The 19,457-nt window shown below is 45.5% G+C and overlaps 1 protein-coding gene across 17 annotated transcripts in view; it reads left to right on the top strand.

Moving 5' to 3' along the window:
• LOC117751817 (zinc finger protein 638-like) overlaps window positions 1–19,457 on the top strand; it is a 72,593-nt gene that overhangs the window by 30,961 nt on the left and 22,175 nt on the right. For 9 of the 17 annotated variants that reach the window (XM_034568764.1, XM_034568750.1, XM_034568751.1 and 6 more), the window contains one exon: window positions 21–285. In XM_034568764.1, the coding sequence (XP_034424655.1) occupies window positions 21–285 (265 nt within the window). Of the gene's footprint in view, window positions 1–20; window positions 307–393; window positions 1,174–1,276; window positions 1,371–1,461; window positions 1,576–1,681; window positions 1,946–2,246; window positions 2,367–2,455; window positions 2,578–2,664; window positions 3,145–19,457 lie in introns of those variants that run through there. The other 8 variants (XM_034568760.1, XM_034568761.1, XM_034568757.1 and 5 more) reach the window with 8 other exon arrangements.

Genomic DNA, 19,457 nt, shown 5'->3' on the forward strand with positions numbered 1-19,457 from the left:
GACACACCGACGAGAAGGAGGCGCACTCCTGCCAGGGAATCACAGGAAAAAACTCCAAAGATGGAGAAGGAAGCATCTTCAAAAGGGAACTCGCCAACAAAGAAGAGCGATATCACTGTAAGAGAGGAAATAGATGAGGATGCGACCTATGAAATATTAGACTCTGTGGAGGACGAGGTTCTTAAGGATGACCGGCCCTCTACAGGAGGAAAAAGGAAGCGGGGAAGACCAAAGAAAGAGGTTAAATCAACTAGAAAAGACACTGTAACACTGAAGGGCGACAAAGAGGCTGATGATGAAGAAAAGGTGTCGTATCAGATTCTTGAGGCTGTTAAGGATGAGATGGTTGAAGATCAACCTCCCACAGAACAGTCGCCCAAAAACGAGGAGGAGGAGCCTGTGCATCAGATTGTAGATTCTGTGGAAGATGATCGAGTTCAGGAAGAGTTGATGACCACTGAGGTGTCAAAAGATGAAACTTGTCCAAAAGAGGAGGCACCAACTTGTAGTACCATTGTTTTGGAAGCATCTGAAAAAGTGGTCGCAGAGGATTTAGAAAGTGGAAATGATCCATCTGCTGCAGAAGAGTCTGGTGTGGACAAGAAGGAAAGATCCCCCAAAATCGACATCAAGAAAGAAGATACATCTACAACTAAGTCCCAAGGAGATGCCGCAACTCCAGCAGAAGAGAAGAACCAACAATCGTCCAGTAAAAGTGACACAATAGCTGTGAAGAGTGCTCTGCTGAACCTGGATGAAGTGAGGGATGAAGAGGACGATTCCCCCGAAGACACGCCCAAGGCGGAAGAATTGAGAGAGAGGCAAGCTGCTGCTGAAGAGAAGCAGCTCGCCAAGGAGCAAGAGAGGAAAACCAGGGAGAAAGATGGGAGGGAGCAAAGGAGTCGGAGTGGGAGGTGGAGGTGGAAGGCGAAGGAAAGGGGAAAGGAGCAGGAAGTCGTGGGCTCCACGGAGCTGGTGACTCTGGATGAGGTGGGAGCAGATGAGGCTAGAGAGGAAACGGTGGCGCAGTGTCGAGAGCCAGATGTTGAGATCAGGGCCAGAGAACTGCAGGGGCTCGTCACTCTGGATGAAATCGTAGACGCAGAGGAGGGAGAAGTTGAGCAAAGCACGTTGGAGCCCCGCCCACCCATCAAAGAGGACCACACAGTGGAGGTGAAGCTCAATTTAAAAATATGTTAATTAAATTTTCATATGTACTGAAATGGACAGCATAACACAAATTTGCTGACGCTAATGATCTCTTGACTCCTTTTAGACTTTGGAGGAAGCAGGTGACGATGAGGAAGGGAACCTAGACGAAGCTGAGAAAACCTCAAGACCTGTTAAACGCAGAATCAATGACGACACAGGTATGTGGAGCCTTTTATAAGCTACAGTGTATGAATTATAGTTTAGTGTTATTATCATTTTTTGTGACTTTTGTTCCTCGTCTTTTATTAGAGGAGAGTACGACGTTTGTGACGGTGGACGAGGTGGGAGAGGTTGAAGAGGAGGGGAAAAAGGAAGCTCCCAGGACAAGAGGCCGACCCAAGAAGAGAACCAGAAAGACGCCAGGTAACACAAACATCTACGTCTATCTCTGGCTTCATAATTGTACAATGACTGAAATTATTTTGCTCTTTCTGTTTCATTTGTGTTAATTTATTATCTTTTACCACAGTGAGAAAATCTACGAGAGGGAAGAAAGTGGTTGCAGAAGAACAACCGGAATCAGGCTCTGATGCTCCACCTCCCACTTCTCTCGACGCCTCGTCGTCATTGGACAAAGATCCATCAACGTTATCAAGTGACAGCCAGCAAGAGATCCAGAAGGCATTGTTAGAAGGAGCAGGCCATTCCGACATCGATGCTGCCTCTGCTGGGCAGGACCTGCAGCCTGAGGCCCCTGAGAACCAGAGGCTGGAAGGAGAGGAGGCGATAGAAGGACGGTGCAGGGCGGATGTTGAAGGTACAGAGAGACCAGCCAGCCATATGGATGTAGCTAGTTTGATCCGCTTGTGTCCGTGATCCCGTTCTTTCTGTCACTACCCAGAGCTCAAGAGCATAGGTGAGGGTCAGATCGGTGATAGACCCCCTCAGTCGAGAGCAAGACCCAGAGACTTTGTGCCGAGTACTGGACGGTCATATTAGCTTCATCACTCCCGCTGGTTAACTAATTGACTAATCGTCGCAGGTTTAGTAGGATTGTCAAGGTTTGAATGATTTATCGATTGTTCTCTCTGCCTCTTCTTCAGTTCCGAGCAAAAGGAAGAGGGAGCCTGTCGGACCTGAGGCAAAGAGATCTCGTTCCCTGTCTCCTTCTGTGTCCATCAAACTGCCACCGTTCAGTCCCAGCAACCCCCTCGGTGAGAAACACACTCGCACTCAATGTCACTTAATATCGATTACGTCAGATTTATTTTAATTTTACATTTCTGCTTCTGTTTCCCATCAGGTCCGGAGTTTCTGGTCCCCAAACTGGGTTACTTCTGTAATCTGTGCCACGTTTTCTGCCTGCACGAGAGCAGCGCCAAGGACGCGCACTGCAGCAGCCAGACACACTACGACAATCTGCAGGTACGCACCAGCAAATACACAAAATCTAACACAATAACACACATGGCCTCACACTGTTTAAGTATTTATCTGGCTTTCTTTTTTCAGAATCACTACGAGAAGCTTCAACCCGAACCATCGACGGAAAATTCTCAAGCTTCCTTTTCTGATTGATCCAGACGTCAGCTGCTGGTCTTTTTCAGTATAGTTGGTCCACACAAGACTTTTTGAGTTATAGGGAAGCTGGAACTTTCTTCAAAATCTTTCTTTTCACATTGTTTCAGATGATTGGAGGTTTCCCTGGCGCTCTTTTAATTCACATGAAGTTGTTGCACCATTTAAGGGCACCTGACAACAGAATTGGCGCCAACCAGCTGATATTCACATCTGTGATGAATGTAAATGCCTATTGATTTACATGTTACATTGATTTTCTGTTTTGGAAATGTGATTAAAGTTTGGTCCTGTTAACCTTGAATCGTTGACTGATTGAGTCGTGTGACCATCAGCTCTGGGAAATGTTGGGGACGAGGATTTCTGGGCAAAGAGATGCTTTGTCTTTTACTCTGAAAGCGTTGTTGGAATAATCAGAAAACCAAGTTATTAGCAGAAACCCAGATATAACGTCTTGGCTTGCTACACGCGTGTGCCATATTTCATTCCTCAAGGCGAAAGTAAATGAATAGAAAGACCCTCTGTGACAATTTGTAGGGGGCGCTATCGAGTCATTCTTTAGACTCAATTTCCCGATCACATTAAAATACGTACATTTGTTGAGTTTTTGAGTATGTTTATTCACCAATGGGAAATTGATTTATAAGAAGAAGACAAATAACAATCAGAGTAAACCCAATAATAAATGCAGCATTGGCGCTTTTACTCTGAAGGCTCGTCAACCAAAGCGGAAGTCTTCACGCTCTTAAACTTCCGGGATGCTGATGGCGGACCGAGGAGTGTGAACCTGAAAGTGAAAGACGACAAAAGCAAAGAAGTGACGGTAAGAAACCAAAAGAAACGACGTCGGACAACCGCGGACAGAGAAACGTGTCCGCTGCTTGTCTCACGGTCGTTTGTCTCCGGGCCTCGCTGCTGCCCTGCTAGCGTTAGCACATGCTAGCAGCGTTAGCACATGCTAGACGCGTTAGCAGGAGCTAGCAGCGTTAGCAGGTGCTAGCGTTAGCACATGCTAGCAGCGTTAGCACAAGCTATCAGCGTTAGCACATGCTAGCAGCGTTAGCACAAGCTATCAGCGTTAGCACATGCTAGCAGCGTTAGCAGGTGCTAGCAGCGTTAGCAGGAGCTAGCGCAGGTCTGTGTGGATTGGTGAACGTCTGTGGTGTCAGGCTCGTTGAAGCCAAAAGGTGTTTTCAGACATTAAAACGTGTATTTGCAAAATGTCTGAATATCTCTAAACGTGTCACTGGGACAGGTCCGCGCAGAGAGGCCTCGATACCAGGGAAAGAGGATCTGAATCCACAGATCACTGAGATACATGTGGTGCTACAATAACAAACAACTTCTACATCATTTGTTAATGTATCAGACTCCACATGGTCATTTCAGTGTAAATGTTGGTGTATGAACAACTTAATATCATATAATAGAGTGCCAGTGTCAAGAAATACCACTTTCCTCCATTTGTATTCCCCAGTGCAGTTCCTGTTGTAAACAACCTCTTCTCTTGTCCTGTGTTGAAGCTCCAGAGCCTCCTCAGAATGAGTCCTCCTCAAATCGCTGCTCAATGTCCTGTCACTTGTTATTGTTTGTGTGCAGATCTTTTTATGAAGTGCTTCTCCACAACCTTGTTGTCGAAGTCTACACGCTGCCATCACACAGCAGTTAATTGCCATGAAAAGGGAGAAGTTTAGGATAAACTCTGGCATTAAAACACGTTATTAACTGTACTTCTTTAGCTTTAAGGGTGCGTGAAGCTGGTTTGCTTCTTTGTACCAGTTAATGTGACGACGGTATCACGATTCAAATATTTGAAAATCCCTGATAAATCTCTTGGCCATCAAATTATAAACCATGTGAGTTCCAATGGGTCTTATCAGACGGGTCAGTGCCAGTAACTACCTGCGATTAACGAGATGTTTTGAAATGGAAACTTTGCATTTTGCGATTTGCTTTGTCCGTCGGCCTGTGCTTGTCTCGACTGTTCCCACCAGGGTTGAGCCTGCAAAGGAAATAAATGAGTGTTTCTCTTCTAGATGTCTGACTTTCCTCACCTCTTCTTGTTTCATAGTGAAGATCAGGAAATGTAATAGACAGAGTGAATGTGTATCTGACAGGAAGCGCCAGAGAGGACAAGACCTTCCACATAATGGATGTTACCCGTGGAAGCCGATGTCCACTCTCATTCAATAATTCTTTCCTTTTTGTTTTTTAAATTCAGCTTTGCATTGCTATTGGAGCGTTGTGCCCTTTATCCTGCTCCAGGGCCCTTACGAGGCCCCCCCACGCAGGGCTCACAGGGAGTCTGTTCCTGATTGAAGAGCAGGCCGTGTCCTTCAGGCTTAACTGAAAGCCCAGCTACCATTGTTGTAGAGCCATGGACCTGCTGTAAACCTGACAGCCAGCCGACTGCTCCATCCATTAAACTCCTTAACCTTCTTAAGGTTGCAAATACCATGTCTCATCCCCTTTATAACCCCTATGAATCTGGGAACCAGAGTTCCAGCCAGGGGCCATATGGACTCCCTAGTGTGCAGGCAGAGAGGCCCCCTCGGAGGGCAACCCCTGTCCTGGGACCAGGGTCCAGCTTCTCTTCTCCTGCAACTCCGGCCAACCATGGTGGAAATATCCCATCCCTGCTGACTATGCCAGTGAACTACAGGCCTGAACAGAGTCGGGCCAGAGTAAACGTGGGGGACATAGAGAGGTCTGTGGACTCGCATATTAGCAGAGCCAGAGAGGAGGTGACATCCATAGGCCAGAGCACTCGTTTCACCAACACAGGGACGACTTCCTATCCGATGTCCTCAACCTCTGCCTCTGGTGGACGCAGACAGCCTGATGTTGATAGTAGAAGTAGCTCCTTGGCCTGGTTGCCATGCTACAAAGGATCAACAGCAGCTGATTCCTCAAATTTTTTTTCGCCACCTGCTTCATGTAGCCTTACAAGCAGTGGTGGCAGTACGTTTAATGCCTCCAGTGACAGACAGCGGGATGGACAGTCCATTCCACAATTAGGTGATTATGACTATCGTGTACCAGACAAACCTGCAGCTCCTACTGACACAAGTCACCCCATGTACACTTCCGAATCTGCTTCTAGCATCCTTTTAAATTTTGGACTTGAAAGAGAGGATTTGGAATATCTAGTCCAATACCCTGAGGATCAGCTCACCCCGGCCAAGCTTCCGTTCATCTTGCGGGAAATCCGCATCCAGAAGACCAATAGAGCTATGACTGCAGCTGAGTCAAAACCCTATCCTGAACCCCAACCGTTCAGAGGTGCCACTGGCAGGGACAGTTTGACTAGTTCTGGAGGGTCATCAGCTGTTCTCCAGCCCAGCAAAGTGATTGACTATGGACATACTAGCAAATACGTTGGCGGGGTTGGGGATGAGATTGGAAGAAATAGTGGCAGAAGTGCAAACAGTGGTGGGAGTGGCAGTATGTTGTTGGCGAACACTAACAATAGCAGCCACAGTCAAGAACCACCTCAAAAGGAAGGTAGCTCTGTCGCAAAATCTTCGTACAATTCAATACAGAGCTCACTTGCTCCCCCACGCATTGATCCAGCAAAGCAGTTGAAGACCCAACCGAACCAGACACCTCAAACAATCGTTAGCTCTTCTTCTCTGCCAAGAAAAGACAGAGACAGAACAGTTTATACGCCTGAAGCCTGCAAACCACCTCCTTTGAAAGAACTAGAGACAGATCGCAAGTTAGCATCCATGACCCAACCCTCTTCCACTTTGTTTCGTGGTGTGCATCCTGACCGACCTGGTCTTGTGCTCATCGGCAACAGTGACACTAAGAATCCGAGCACAACTCAAGGTAAAGGGTCAGTTGTTGCTGAGCAGAGGCAGATGCAGCAGAGGCAGCAGAACCAGATAAAGCAGATGCAGCAGAACCAGATGCACCGGATGCCGCAGAGCCAGATGCCGCATAGCCAGATGCCGCAGAGCCAGATGCCGCAGAGCCAGATGCCGCAGAGCCAGATGCACCGGATGCCGCAGAGCCAGATGCCGCAGAGCCAGATGCCACAGAGCCAGATGCCGCAGAGCCAGATGCACCGGATGCCACAGAGCCAGATGCCGCAGAGCCAGATGCCGCAGAGCCAGATGCCACAGAGCCAGATGCACCGGATGCCACAGAGCCAGATGCCACAGAGCCAGATGCACCGGATGCCACAGATCCAGATGCCACAGAGCCAGATGCACCGGATGCCACAGATCCAGATGCCACAGAGCCAGATGCACCGGATGCCACCGAGCCAGATGCCACCGAGCCAGACGCAGCAGAGCCAGAGGCAACCACAGAAGCAGCCAGAACGATCAACGATTATCCCTCGTCCCATCAATAATCCACCGCCTCAGCCAGTCCTGAGCTCTATGAACTTTCTTCAGTCCCAGGCGCCTTCCAGCAGCCAGGGTCCAGCAAAGAAGCCAGTGTCCAAGGGTCTGCCAGCGCCGGCTATGATGTACGACTATGCAGCGGCCTCACCGAGAGCCTTTCCACATACCTGTTCTCTATGTTTCAAAGAATGCTCTCAGATGAAGGTGAGTAGAAGAATGCACTCTCCCTATAAACAATTGTGGGTTACAATTTGTTTTCTTTTAATTTACATGAGATCGTTTAAAATAGATAATTGATAATGATAAGCTGTGTTTGTAAAAGTAAGCTATAAATTGCAAACTCGTTGACCCTCACCTCAGTGATGTACTCCAAACTGTTTCAATGATGTTCACTGTCCCTTTTTTTTTTGGAGCCAAGCTTCCATTTTTGATGTATTCTTAATTATTTTTGTTTCCCAACATATTTCAGTCATTACTAAACATACTATGAACTTGAAGCCAACCAGTAAACATTGTACTTCATGAATCAAACATCAGCAGAGATACATTTTTCTTTCTCGACCATCTTTTTGATTATTTTCCTCATTTTTGGGACGCCACATTTCACATTTTGAGAACTCAATGAAGGAGCATCGGCTTCTTCCTCCCGCCAGTTTCCACATCGACCTGCCTTTACCCAGATGGAGATGTGTCTACTTTTGGTTTTGTCCTGATCCATTCCTGATAAAGACCTGTGCCGAAAAAATTTGATTTTACGCAAGACTGAAGAGCGAGACGTTGCAGAATCCAGAGCCCCAAGAAGAAGACCTTTTGTTTTGGTTGTCACTAGAACTGTGACTCCTCATTTGCCTTTGAAATCAAGCCTAATAAAAGCAGCTGTAACTAGAATGTCACTAATTGACTCGCTTACCTCCGCCAAGGCCCGACAGTCTCCTTAAATTAAAGCAAAGTGCACGAACTTACAAAAGCTCACAGATCCGTGAATTATTCTCTGGGAAATTGATGAAAATCTACAGAAAAATCAACCTGATCTCGCAATGTTTAAGAATTATTTAAAAAAACATCCCTGGATCCGCCCCCTCTGTCCGAATGCACACCATAATTTATAATCCTGCTAACAAACAAACCAACAAAGAAATGAGCAAAAACATAAGCTCCTTGGCGGAGGTAAGTATAAAGGTTCTAATATACTTAACTCGTTAAGATCAGCTGTTGCTGTAACAAACACTGATTCACCTCATGCATCATTAAAACCTATTTAAATAAACACCTATTTTTCTATCAGCTCCAGAGACTGAGAAATAAATGCATTAGTCAACGTTGACATTTCTGTTTTTCAGAAAACCTTTTAGGGTTTCAAATAATGCTTCGGTTTTAACATTTTCTCTGATGGTGGCTGGAGTCTTTATGTGTTTAATATTGAAATAATAAAACGATTGGTGAAAACCTTTCACTTGGACATTTAACAGTTCTAGTTGAGCCATTACCTGCTTCGTCGCTGATTTCCTCAGTGAAGATTCTCCTGAAGAAACCACATACCCTACCCCCCCCCCCCCCCCCCCCCCCCCCCCCCCCCCCCCCCCCCCCCCCCCCCCAACCCCCACCCCCCAACCCCCACCCCAACCACACTCATTGGAGTCGTCTCTTCCCCTCCACCGCTTGCTACCACCGTCTGTCAGCTCCAGAGAGAAATAAAGGTTTCAGTCATGTTGACAGTTCTGTGGAGTTTTTCAGCTTCGGTGTTCGGGTCTTAATGTGTTAATATTTGTGTCCACATTCAGGTGTTACATTTGTTTTCATGTTCATTTCTGTTTGTCAAATAAGGCTTGATTCATGCACAGCTTTTTATTGACTCCATGAGCCTTTTTTGACTTTAACTTTCATGACTTACTATTTTTTTACTACGAACATTTATAAAAATTGCCTTTTTTACATACGAAAACAGAAAATAGAATTGGACACTTACTAGAGGGACAAGCTCTGAAGCTCTAAGGAACTTCTGTCGTGCTGCCGTAAGGTTGAACAATCAGAGAATTTAATATTTAAACTGATGAGGTCTGATTAAATGTTGTGCTTGTTTTTTTTTTTTGTTCTGATTGCCAGGACTGGATCTCCCACCAGAACACCAGTCTTCACCTTGAGAGCTGCAGAGTCCTCCGGACAAAGTTAGTTTTTCTTTTGAAATTTGTGACAGAATTGCCGATGAACTGAGAGGAAATACTGGACAGAAAGAGAGAAGGGTCTTAGGATTGTTTGTCTCTATGTCACCAAGTAACAAGTGTTTTGTTTTTCCACAGATACCCAGAGTGGAATGGTGATATCGTACTCAAACCCAGGTACATTTCTCCAGTCTTCAGACAGGAGTAGTAGCCAATCCAGTTGTAAACTGGTGACGATTTTTTGACATTTTCTTTGCCCGTCATTAACCTCTGCTTATCTCGTTCCCTGTTCTCTTCAGGGATGCAGGGAAAGATGGCAAGCCCTCGTCCTCAGCCTCTGCGCAGACTTACCAACATCAAAAGAAGAGCAGTCATGAGAGCCCCTCCCACTCCCGCAGCCCCCGTCGCCACTTCAGCTCGGAGGGTAGAGGAGAGAAACGCAGCCGATCACGATCACCGCGCAGCTCCAGATACTCTCACAGGTTTGAAAGACACAAATTCAGATTATGAGCAATAATATTTGGAAAATGACCAAAGATTAATTTGAAGGTCATTTAACAAAACTCTCAGTGAAACTTTTTGTTGTTGTATTTACCATTTGTTCAATCAACCGTTAAAATAATTTCTCCATACTTTAGTTCCCGATCTCGTTCACGTTCTCCACGGTATGACCGTCATCGGTCGCATTCAAGTAGCCAGGAGAGACCGGGGAGAAGAGGTGAAAGGTCCCCACCGAAGAGGAGTGACATGAGAAGGTCCCCTCCCAGGAGGACTGACGAGAGAAGGTCCCCTCCAAGGAGGACTGAGGAGAGGAGGTCCCCTCCAAGGAGGACTGACGAGAGAAGGTCCCCTCCCAGGAGGACTGACGAGAGAAGGTCCCCTCCCAGGAGGACTGACGAGAGACGGTCCCCTCCGAGGAGGACTGACGAGAGACGGTCCCCTCCGAGGAGGACTAACGTGAAAAGGTCCCCGCTAAGACGGAGTGATGCGAGAAGGTCCCCACAAAAGAGGAGCCGAGAAAGACGATTGTCCTCAGAGAGGTCCCCTCCACAGAGAAAGAGCAGTACAGAGAGACTGGCACAGAAACTGCTGCAAAAAACAGGTTCGACAAGTTGCAAACATTTTTACACCACAACAGCAACACAGTGGAAACTTTCCTCTGACACTGTTTGTCCCCTTTGTCTCTCTAGATGTCCAGTCTCTGTCCAAACAGACTGACCTGGAGGCTGTGGTTAAAACTTTACTCGCTGAGATAACCAAGATGAAGTCTTCCTCCTCGTCATCCACTTCGTCGATCAAGGGAGGAAAAAACGTGAAGTCTACTCCCGCTGCTGGAAGAATGGGCTCATCCTCTGCTGCCTCTTCATCATCGTCCTCCTCAGCAGCGAAGAAGAAGAAGACGACAACATTAACCAAGGCCAGCCTGAAGAAGAGTGATGCAAGTGCTTCCACAAAGACTAAGGTTGGTGTGTATGTGTCTGTGTATTAGCATCATGGACATTTAGCAACAGTCTATTGCTGGAAATCAATTTTCCTCGTTTCCCTGGACGCTGAGACATTTTCTTACTATTTATAAAATTCAACCATTTTCAGTTTATAACATCAAAGTCTACGTATTTCTTTCTCAGTCAGGTAGACCTACATCTTCACTTCCAACCAAGGTGAGGTTAGGAGGGGTTCTTAAAAGTGTCGCTCACAGTGATATGGTTACTGCGGTGGAGCAGTTTGGAGAAATCGAATCAGCTGTAATGCATCGGCACAAACTGCAGGTGTGTATAACAAAAGAGTTCATGTTTCTGCTTGTCAGTCCAATAATCAATCGTCTCTTCATAATATGGAATATACAGTGCTGTGATTCTGGCTAAAATAATGATGACATTTGTTATATCATGTCCATAAATTGTACCATAAGTGGATAACTTCCTAATCGCAACAAGCTCATTGGGCAACACCTCCTTTTTCTGATGAAAGTCCCGATGGTCGTGGTAATCCCGGGTCATGTGTGTTTGTGTCATGTAGGCAGTGGTGACTTTTAAGAAAGAGGAAGACGCTAAGAAACTGAAGAGCTTGACGAGCATCAACATGAGAGGATTCCCCGTCACTGTCGTCAAGGATGAGGTATGACTCATACTTGGACTGTGTCAACAGCAGACATATAATTATCATATACATTGTCTTTAATCAGATGAATCTAAAATATCAAGTCTTATTTCATTTGTTTGCAGGATACTGAGCCAAAGAAGACTCCTCTGAAGTAAGATATGCTTCATTCTCACAGTTTAACATTGATAAGTAGCAGCAGGAGGCAGGACGTGAGATAAATTTAACTTTTTACACATGACAAGAATAATATAACAAAGAATGATTTTATTTTCTGTCAAATCTACAGGTATTGTTTCCACTTCCTGTATTTTATCATTCATTTGTCATTACATTTTTTTATTTAAAAATGAGCGAATGCTAAAAAGTACGATCTTGTAAAACATTCAAACTTTCATGTCTCTGTTTTCTCTTTCTTGACAACCATGTAATCGTTGTTCACAGAAAACCGGCTGTCTCCAGTGTCTCCACATCTCAAACCTCTAAATCCACAAAACCCACGACCTCCAGAAAAGTTCCCTCTACATCTGTCAAAACGTCACTTACTCGTCCAAAAAAGCCTTTAGCTTCAGCCTCTGCAGCAAAGGGAACCACAACAGGCAAATGTACCAGTCAGAAAACAGCTGTCAAAGGCTCATCCAGTGTCACTAAAGCCAAAGTCTCGGTTTCCAAACCAGGGACTGTCCCGTCCAAACCGATCGCCAAAACGGCAACATCTGAGAAGCAGAAAGGAAAGACAGTCGAGGTCAGTAAATCAAAGAGCTTGACTGTTGCTGAACCAACTAGGGTCTCAGAACTTGTCCCTGAAGTAAAGGTCGAAGTGGAAACAGCCTCAGCTTCACAGGAACCTGAAACACCAGTGGACAACTTGGCTGCAGCAGGAGATCCAACAAAAGTCAAAGTTGAAGAAAAAGCTGCAGATGTGACATCCGAATCCCCAATATCAGAAAAACGTACTCCGTTAAAGTCAAAAGAACTAGACTCAAAGGTTCAACAATCTGTCGTGGTGCTGGAAGACTCAGTCAAGGTTGTGACGGGAAGTGAGACAGTTCCTGAGCTGAAGCACGAACCGGAACCTGTCACGGTCGATGCAGTGGCTAAAGAAGCCGCCGGTGCTGAGCCGATGGAGCTTGGGGAAACGGGACTGGACGTGGCAGAGTCCATGGAAGAAGAAAGCTGTGCTGAGGCCAAAGAAGAAAAACTGACAAATGTGGAAGCTGTTTCTGACAAATCCACCGAGAGTCAACCGCCAACCAGGAAAGATGAGACCAGACCTCCTGCTGTTCCACCTCCAGACACAGAAGCAGATCCTAAACCTGCAGACACAAGTTCTCAGATGCTACAGACCACCATTAAAACAGAAACGGCTGATGAAGCGTCAGCACAGGTCCCAGAACCAGAGTCTGCAGCCCCGGAGTCTGCAGCCCCAGAGTCTGCAGCCCCGGAGTCTGCAGCCCCGGAGTCTGCAGCCCCGGAGTCTGCAGCCCCGGAGGCCGCAGCCCCGGACGCCGCAGCCCCGGACGCCGCAGCCCCGGACGCCGCAGCCCCGGAGTCCAAATCCAGTGAGAGTCAACCACCAACCATTAAAGATGAGACCGGGCCTCCTGCTGTTCCACCTCCGGACACAGAAGCAGATGTTAAACCTGCTGACACAAGTTCTCAGATGCTACAGACCACCATTAAAACAGAAACAGCTGATGAAGCGTCAGCACAGGTCCAAGGCCCGGAGTCCACAGAACTGTCTGCAGCTTCCGGTCTTGTCATCAAGATGGAGGCTTCCCAACCTCCAAGCTCAACTGAAGAGGGGGAGAAAACTACAACGGAAAAAGGTTTGTTGGAGACTAGGGGAAGGATGGTGATATTTTAAATAGAAAGACCAAAGCACACATTGTGTTAGCCCGTCAGTGTTTCCTTCACGTCTTTGTAGCTCGTTTTAATGGGAAGTGGACAGGCTCTTGTTAATGATCGCTCCTCATCATAGTTCATTTTCTTTTTAGAAGAACCTGCGTCTGCCGTGAAGAACCAAACGGATCCCAAATCAGCTGAGGAGGCCGACAAAGTTTCAACTGAGCCAACAGCTGGAGCAGTGAGCAACCTACAACCGGCAGTAACCACGTCTTCAACTGCAGATCCCCAGCCGATGATCGGGGAGATGGTTGAAAAGCACTTTAATCCAGAAACAATCTGTAAGAAATATACGCGATTTTGCTGCGTTTTGTCTCACTGGAACCGAAAATGTATTTAAATCTCAATTTCTAAATATTTTTTCCAACCTTTCCTTTGTCGTTTTCGTTCATAGCGCGGCTAAACCAGAAAACCTGCCTCTCAAAACGGGTACGTTTTCTCAAATCACCTTATGAAACTCACCGTGGCTTGAATGTCACATTGGGCGAAATAACTCATCCAGTCAAAGGTGTTTTATTAAAGATCTCGGTAAACTTACGTCGATGACTCGCTCTCATTTTGATCTCTCGCTCTTCGTCTCCACTCCAGCAGTTTGTTGACCTGGGTCGGAAGCTGCTGATGATCACCAACCTGCCGAAGTACGACGACGGCTGCTACACGGAGGAAGACGTCGCCAAACTGCTCGTTCCATTCGGATTTAAATACGAACACGACAAAATCTATGTTCTTCCTCAGATCTGCGTGGTAGGCACCGGATTTATAAATCAGTAGAATCTCCGAATCAGAATCTAAAGATCCTAAAGGTTCTGAAACATCTTCAAACTCCTGTCCGGCAGAGATTAAGAGTATCCGTGTCATACTTGTGTAAATAATACATATTTCTTTCCGTTTTCTTCCTCTTGAGGCTTTCGCGGAGATGCCGACAGTTGATACGGCGCACCACATCATCTCCGCCTGCTCACTCAAAGGCATCACTTTCAAACGGAACAAACTGGAGTTGTACGTCGTGTACACCGGCATCACAACAGAACCGGTATGTGTTTGTCCGGTGCTGCTTGTTTTTGTTCAGAGGTTTTTTTATAGATGTCCACAAAATGAAATCCTGCCTATTTTCATGTGTTTTTGTGCAGATGGGGTTTTATAAATCGGTGATGAAGGTGATGAACTCTGTAAGTGACACACACACTTATTTCCTCTTTACTTATTGAATGGAATGAACTGATTCAGATTCGTGGCAAATTGCAATTCAAATGTGGTCTTTTATTGTATTTTGTTCAGTTAGATGAGACTTTAATTTGACTTTGTCGGATTAATCGTTCGCCCCTTGTTCTCGATGCAGTCGGTGGATGACGAGGGAGAGAGAATAATCTACATCAATAACATTTCTCCGAGCGAAGCCAGAGACCTCAGGGAGGCTTTGAGAAAAATCGATTCAGTCACAAACTACCTGCCTCTGCTCAACAAGGTATAAACACACACACACACAGACGTTTCAGTGACTTTAATAAAGACTTCCTGTTCTTATAATCTGTCCTGTATATCCGTGTTTCAGGTTTTTATTGAATTTGAGTCCAGTATTCATGCCGATCGGCTCGGAGTGTGGTACAGCCTCCTGAAGCAGGCCGCTGGTCACACAGTGTGCAGGCTGAAGACACCACATTCAAAGGCTTCAGCTCCATGTGAGTCTTTGGGAGGGAAATAAACAACATCTTTATATTCTTTTTATTTGAAAAATTCAATGGGTTTTGATATATTACTACAGCACCGGAGCTTGCTGCGAACGCTCTGCCGGACGGCAAGGATGTTGCCCCCGGAGCGACGATCCCGTCAGTAGAATTTGACGTTCCACCGCGCAGCTTTGGACCGTTTTGGGTCACTATGGCTACTGGTCCCTTCGTGTTCCCCACCGTGTCTCCTTGGTTCATCATCCCAGGTAAGAGAAACAGCTGGAAACAAATATTTAGCTGCTGAATTTAACAGGTTTTTGTTCGGTTGAGTGACTCTGCTCTTTTTTTGCCTCCAAGAATATGTGACTGTCAGAAGAGATATGGATATCAAGGTAACCAATTTCCTTTTGTGTAGTTTACAGTTTAAAACTAGCAGTAGAGCCTTCACCTCCATCAAGGCCCAACCGTCCTATTAAATGAATCGAAGCTGCTCACACTCAGGGATATTGAGGGGACTGATATCTGTGTTTTTTTGTGTGACCTGCAGAAGGTCAACAGTCGAAGTACCATGTTCCCCACACTCATGTTGACCGGTTTACCAGAAGGAGGCTACAGGCAGGAGGACGTCGCCAGGCTGGTCTGGCCTTATTTCCCCAAACAAACTCTCCACTCCCTGTACTACAACGTGATCGTGCTGACACTGCAGAGGAGGGTGAGGACAAAAGGCTGCAGACGAACAATTGTTCCAGTTGAACTATGTTATAACATCTTTTCTTTCTTCTCCCCTCCAGGCCTTCGTGCATTTCAGCAATTGGAGGTCGTGCTATGATTTTATCCAAGATCACATCTTGAGGCAGATTTCTTTCAAACGCTGCGTTCTCAAGTCCCACTTTGTCCTGGAGTACATGTATCCTGAGTCAAAAGAGGTGTGGACACTGAGGAGAGAGTTAAACAGCACAACATGAATTTGATCGTCTCTCCTGACTCAACCTGGGAACCGTTTCTCAATGAACATTCAAATAGTCTGAACCATTTTGAGAAAAGATGTTGGTCGACTGTGAAACGTGTTTTAACAACATCTCTGATCATCTGTGTCTTTTTGCAGGAGCTCATGTACAAATCCTTGATGAAATGGAGCAACTCTGTAAGTTCCTAATCATTTATTTGAATCTGAAATTATATATTCCTTGACTCCTTGGTCCTTAACACCAGTCGTTTGTGGTTTTTCAGCGTGTTCCAGATCCCCAGTCTCTGGAGGAGCGGCTGCTCTGTGTGGAGATCTCTGAGACCAGAGTCGAACTCGTCAAGGCGGTCATGAAAATTGTGGCGTCCATTGCTAAATTTGTCAGCTTCCTGCCGCTCGCCAACAGGGTACGACAACGACAACACAACACACAGCTTCAGACTTCACATTAAACTTTGGTTGTGGGCTGAGGAGAATATATATGTGAAGTAAAAGTGTGTTTTGATTGTTACTTCTCTCCTCAATCCCAAACCACTTGTATTGATTCAGCTAAAGATTTAAAACCCAAAGAAATAATTTCTAATAATAATAATAATCAGTGACCTACTTCTACTAACCAACCCACTTACCTACCTGCCTACCTACCGACCTTACAACCAACTAGTTTAACCATTCTATTTACCTTGGTAAAACCCTTTACCTTTCATAAATGGAGTGATCATTTAAAAGCTTTATTTTGTCTTAATCTTCATTGTCTTTATCTTATATTAAAGTAAATTGTTGATCTTAATTAACGTGACAAATAAGGAAAAAACAGAATGAAGCAGGAATGTAGGAGCAGAATAACATTTTGTCTTAACAATCTCTAACTTTACATACAACTTATTACTGGTCTCTTTCGTTATGTCACTTTCTTAATTCCTTCCCTCTCTCTCTCTCTTTTCACTCTGTCCATCACTGTCTCTCCACCTCAGATCTGTGTGGAGATGGTTGACTCCAGTGGTGTAGCTCAGGTGGTGGAGAAGTACAGATCTTCCTCAGTGCAGTGCACATTCAGGTTTGTTTGTCCTTAACTTAGAGATAAGAAATGTGAATAAATGTTTAGATAATTACCAACATCAGTGTTTCTCAACAGCCTTTATGAAAGTCTCGTTTTTTTGAATCCCTTGTCCTCGCACCTAAACTGACAAACGTTTTTTTTTTCCTCTTTCTTCACAGCAATAAAGTTCAACGTGTTGAATCGTGAGTAAATCGCTTTACGATCGATTCTCATCAAGTGAATTATAAATAAAAACGTTGACAATATTCTGTGTGATAACTGCTACGAACCACAAGGTCACATGCAGGTTTACACTGAGGCCACAGATCATGTAGAGATTATTCATATCATTTTATAATAGACTTTTCTGTTTTCTTATTTAGTTTGAAGAGCCGAAAGCAGCGTCTTGAAAACTCCAGTGAGATCTTCACAAACCTTGAACTCAGTGCTGAAGTTCAGCCTCCAACACAGTCTCCTCCTCCTGAACGTTCAGATAATGATCCACAACTTGTTCTGCAAACCAGTGACTCTGTGTCTGCAAAACCAGCAGCACCGAGTGAACCCATCACTGGCGAAGATGTCGCTGCAGAACCAAGTTCCACTGCTGCAGGTGACGTAGCGATGGAGGAGGACACGGAGGAAGTGGGACCTGAGATCATCCTGGACTCCGGTGTTGGGCCTCAGGCAAATGAAGATGTAGAGAAAGTCGCAGAGACGGAGGAGGTGTCAACAACAACAACTGTAGATGCTCCTGCTGATGGAACCAGTGTCCCAGCTGATTCCACCACCGGTGTGGTCGCCTCTGAAGGAACCAGCACAGATCTTCCTCGGATTAACCAGGACGTGTTCAGGGCCATCAAAGCAGCGGTTCGCCGGCACAGACTGACCCAAGAGATGAAGACGCAGAGTGAAGAGAACGAGGTGACGCCTGGCTTCAAATCTCAGGATAGAACATAACAATGTTCCCCAATCTCGTATCTTTACTGTGGATAGAATCGATTTTTGAACCATGCATGACATCATTTCTATCTTCTTCATGACTTCACTGATCATATTACATCCTAGATCATATCCTTGACTTGCATTATACAATTGTACATTTCTGGAGATCATGGTGTCTTTATGTTTCTTTTCTACTGTCACTAATCCAGAGAAGCTGACCCTCTTCTTTTTAATGATTCTTTTGTAGAGCTCCAGCAACATTAGTGTCAAGGATGAAGTCACACATCAAGAAAAGGTAAATGTCCATTTTTTTATTCCGTGAAACGTCCTGTAACTTATCCGTCGTCCTTTTCCCTTATCTTTGTAAAACTGATGGTTGTATCTATTTCATAGTTTGAGATTTTCTTTGTTCTTGATCCAGGGTCAGGATGATTTACACACTTCAGACGCCTTCGCTGTTAATGAGCCAAATTTCAACATCAGGGACTTTGTCACTGTTGATGAAGTTGCTGAAGATGTGGAAGGAATGAGCCCTGACCCCCATAGCTCCTCGTCCTCCTCAGGGACAAAAGAAACACAAAGCTCAGACGCTTCATCTGCTCCAAAACAAACCTCAACTAGATCCTTGAAAGACTCTAAGAGCTCCGCTTCTTCCTCATCCAAGTCAACCAAAGACCACGTGAAGAGAAGCTCGTCTTCTATCTCGACCTCTGTGTCGCCAAAAACGACGAAGGACTCATCTAAGCCGACCAAATCCTCATCCTTTGCCTCTTCGTCTTTTCTGTCTCTTGAAACCTCTCCTTCCTCTTGTCACAAAGCACAGAGGAGCAAGACAAAATCTCCACTCAAAGGCTCTCATACTTCATCCTCAAGTTGTGGAATCCGATCGTCCTCAACTGCACGTGAAAGGGTAAAGATGCTATCAGCAGCAGTGTCTGTGGAGCGTCTCCCTGTGTCACAGAGACAAGCAGCTAAAGAGAGTGTAGTGGCAAAGTCTGACCACAAAGTGTCAGCAGAGGGCATTGCTGCAAAAACTGTTGAGTCAGAGACCAAAATAGAAAAATCCTCGGAGATGCATCCACCTGCACAGGGACAGAGATTTGGGTTGAGCCAAGACCAGAATGTGGAGACTGGTTTAAAGGACACCACACTCAAAGACCCGGAGAAAGGCAAAGAGAAAAAGGAAGAAGAAGAAGAAGAGGAGGATGATGATGGTGAAAAGTACGAAATCCTTGATTCGTTCGATCACCGAACAAATGAAAACATAGATGATTTGGATCAAGTAGGCAGCTCTGACACCAAGTCACCTGAACCTGAGAGTTTACAGGAGGAAAACTTTCAGGTCTTGGACAGCGTCGACAATGAAGACGATGATGAAGAAGCTTGTTCTGAGAAGGTGGTAGACACTTCTATGGAAGACAAAAGAGCAACAGTTCAAGAGGAGAGTTACCTGGTTGAAGATGGCAGATCCACAGTAAAGCAGTTGTCTCGGGAAGGAATTCAAGTGGGCAACACATCTGATGACAAGTCTGCAGTTGAAGACTCAACAATTAAATATCAGCAGGCAAATAATGAAGGTAGTTTCCAAGTGTTAGACAC

Source organism: Hippoglossus hippoglossus, chromosome 18 (genome assembly GCF_009819705.1).
Source record: "Hippoglossus hippoglossus isolate fHipHip1 chromosome 18, fHipHip1.pri, whole genome shotgun sequence".
Classification (NCBI taxonomy): Eukaryota; Metazoa; Chordata; class Actinopteri; order Pleuronectiformes; family Pleuronectidae; genus Hippoglossus; species Hippoglossus hippoglossus.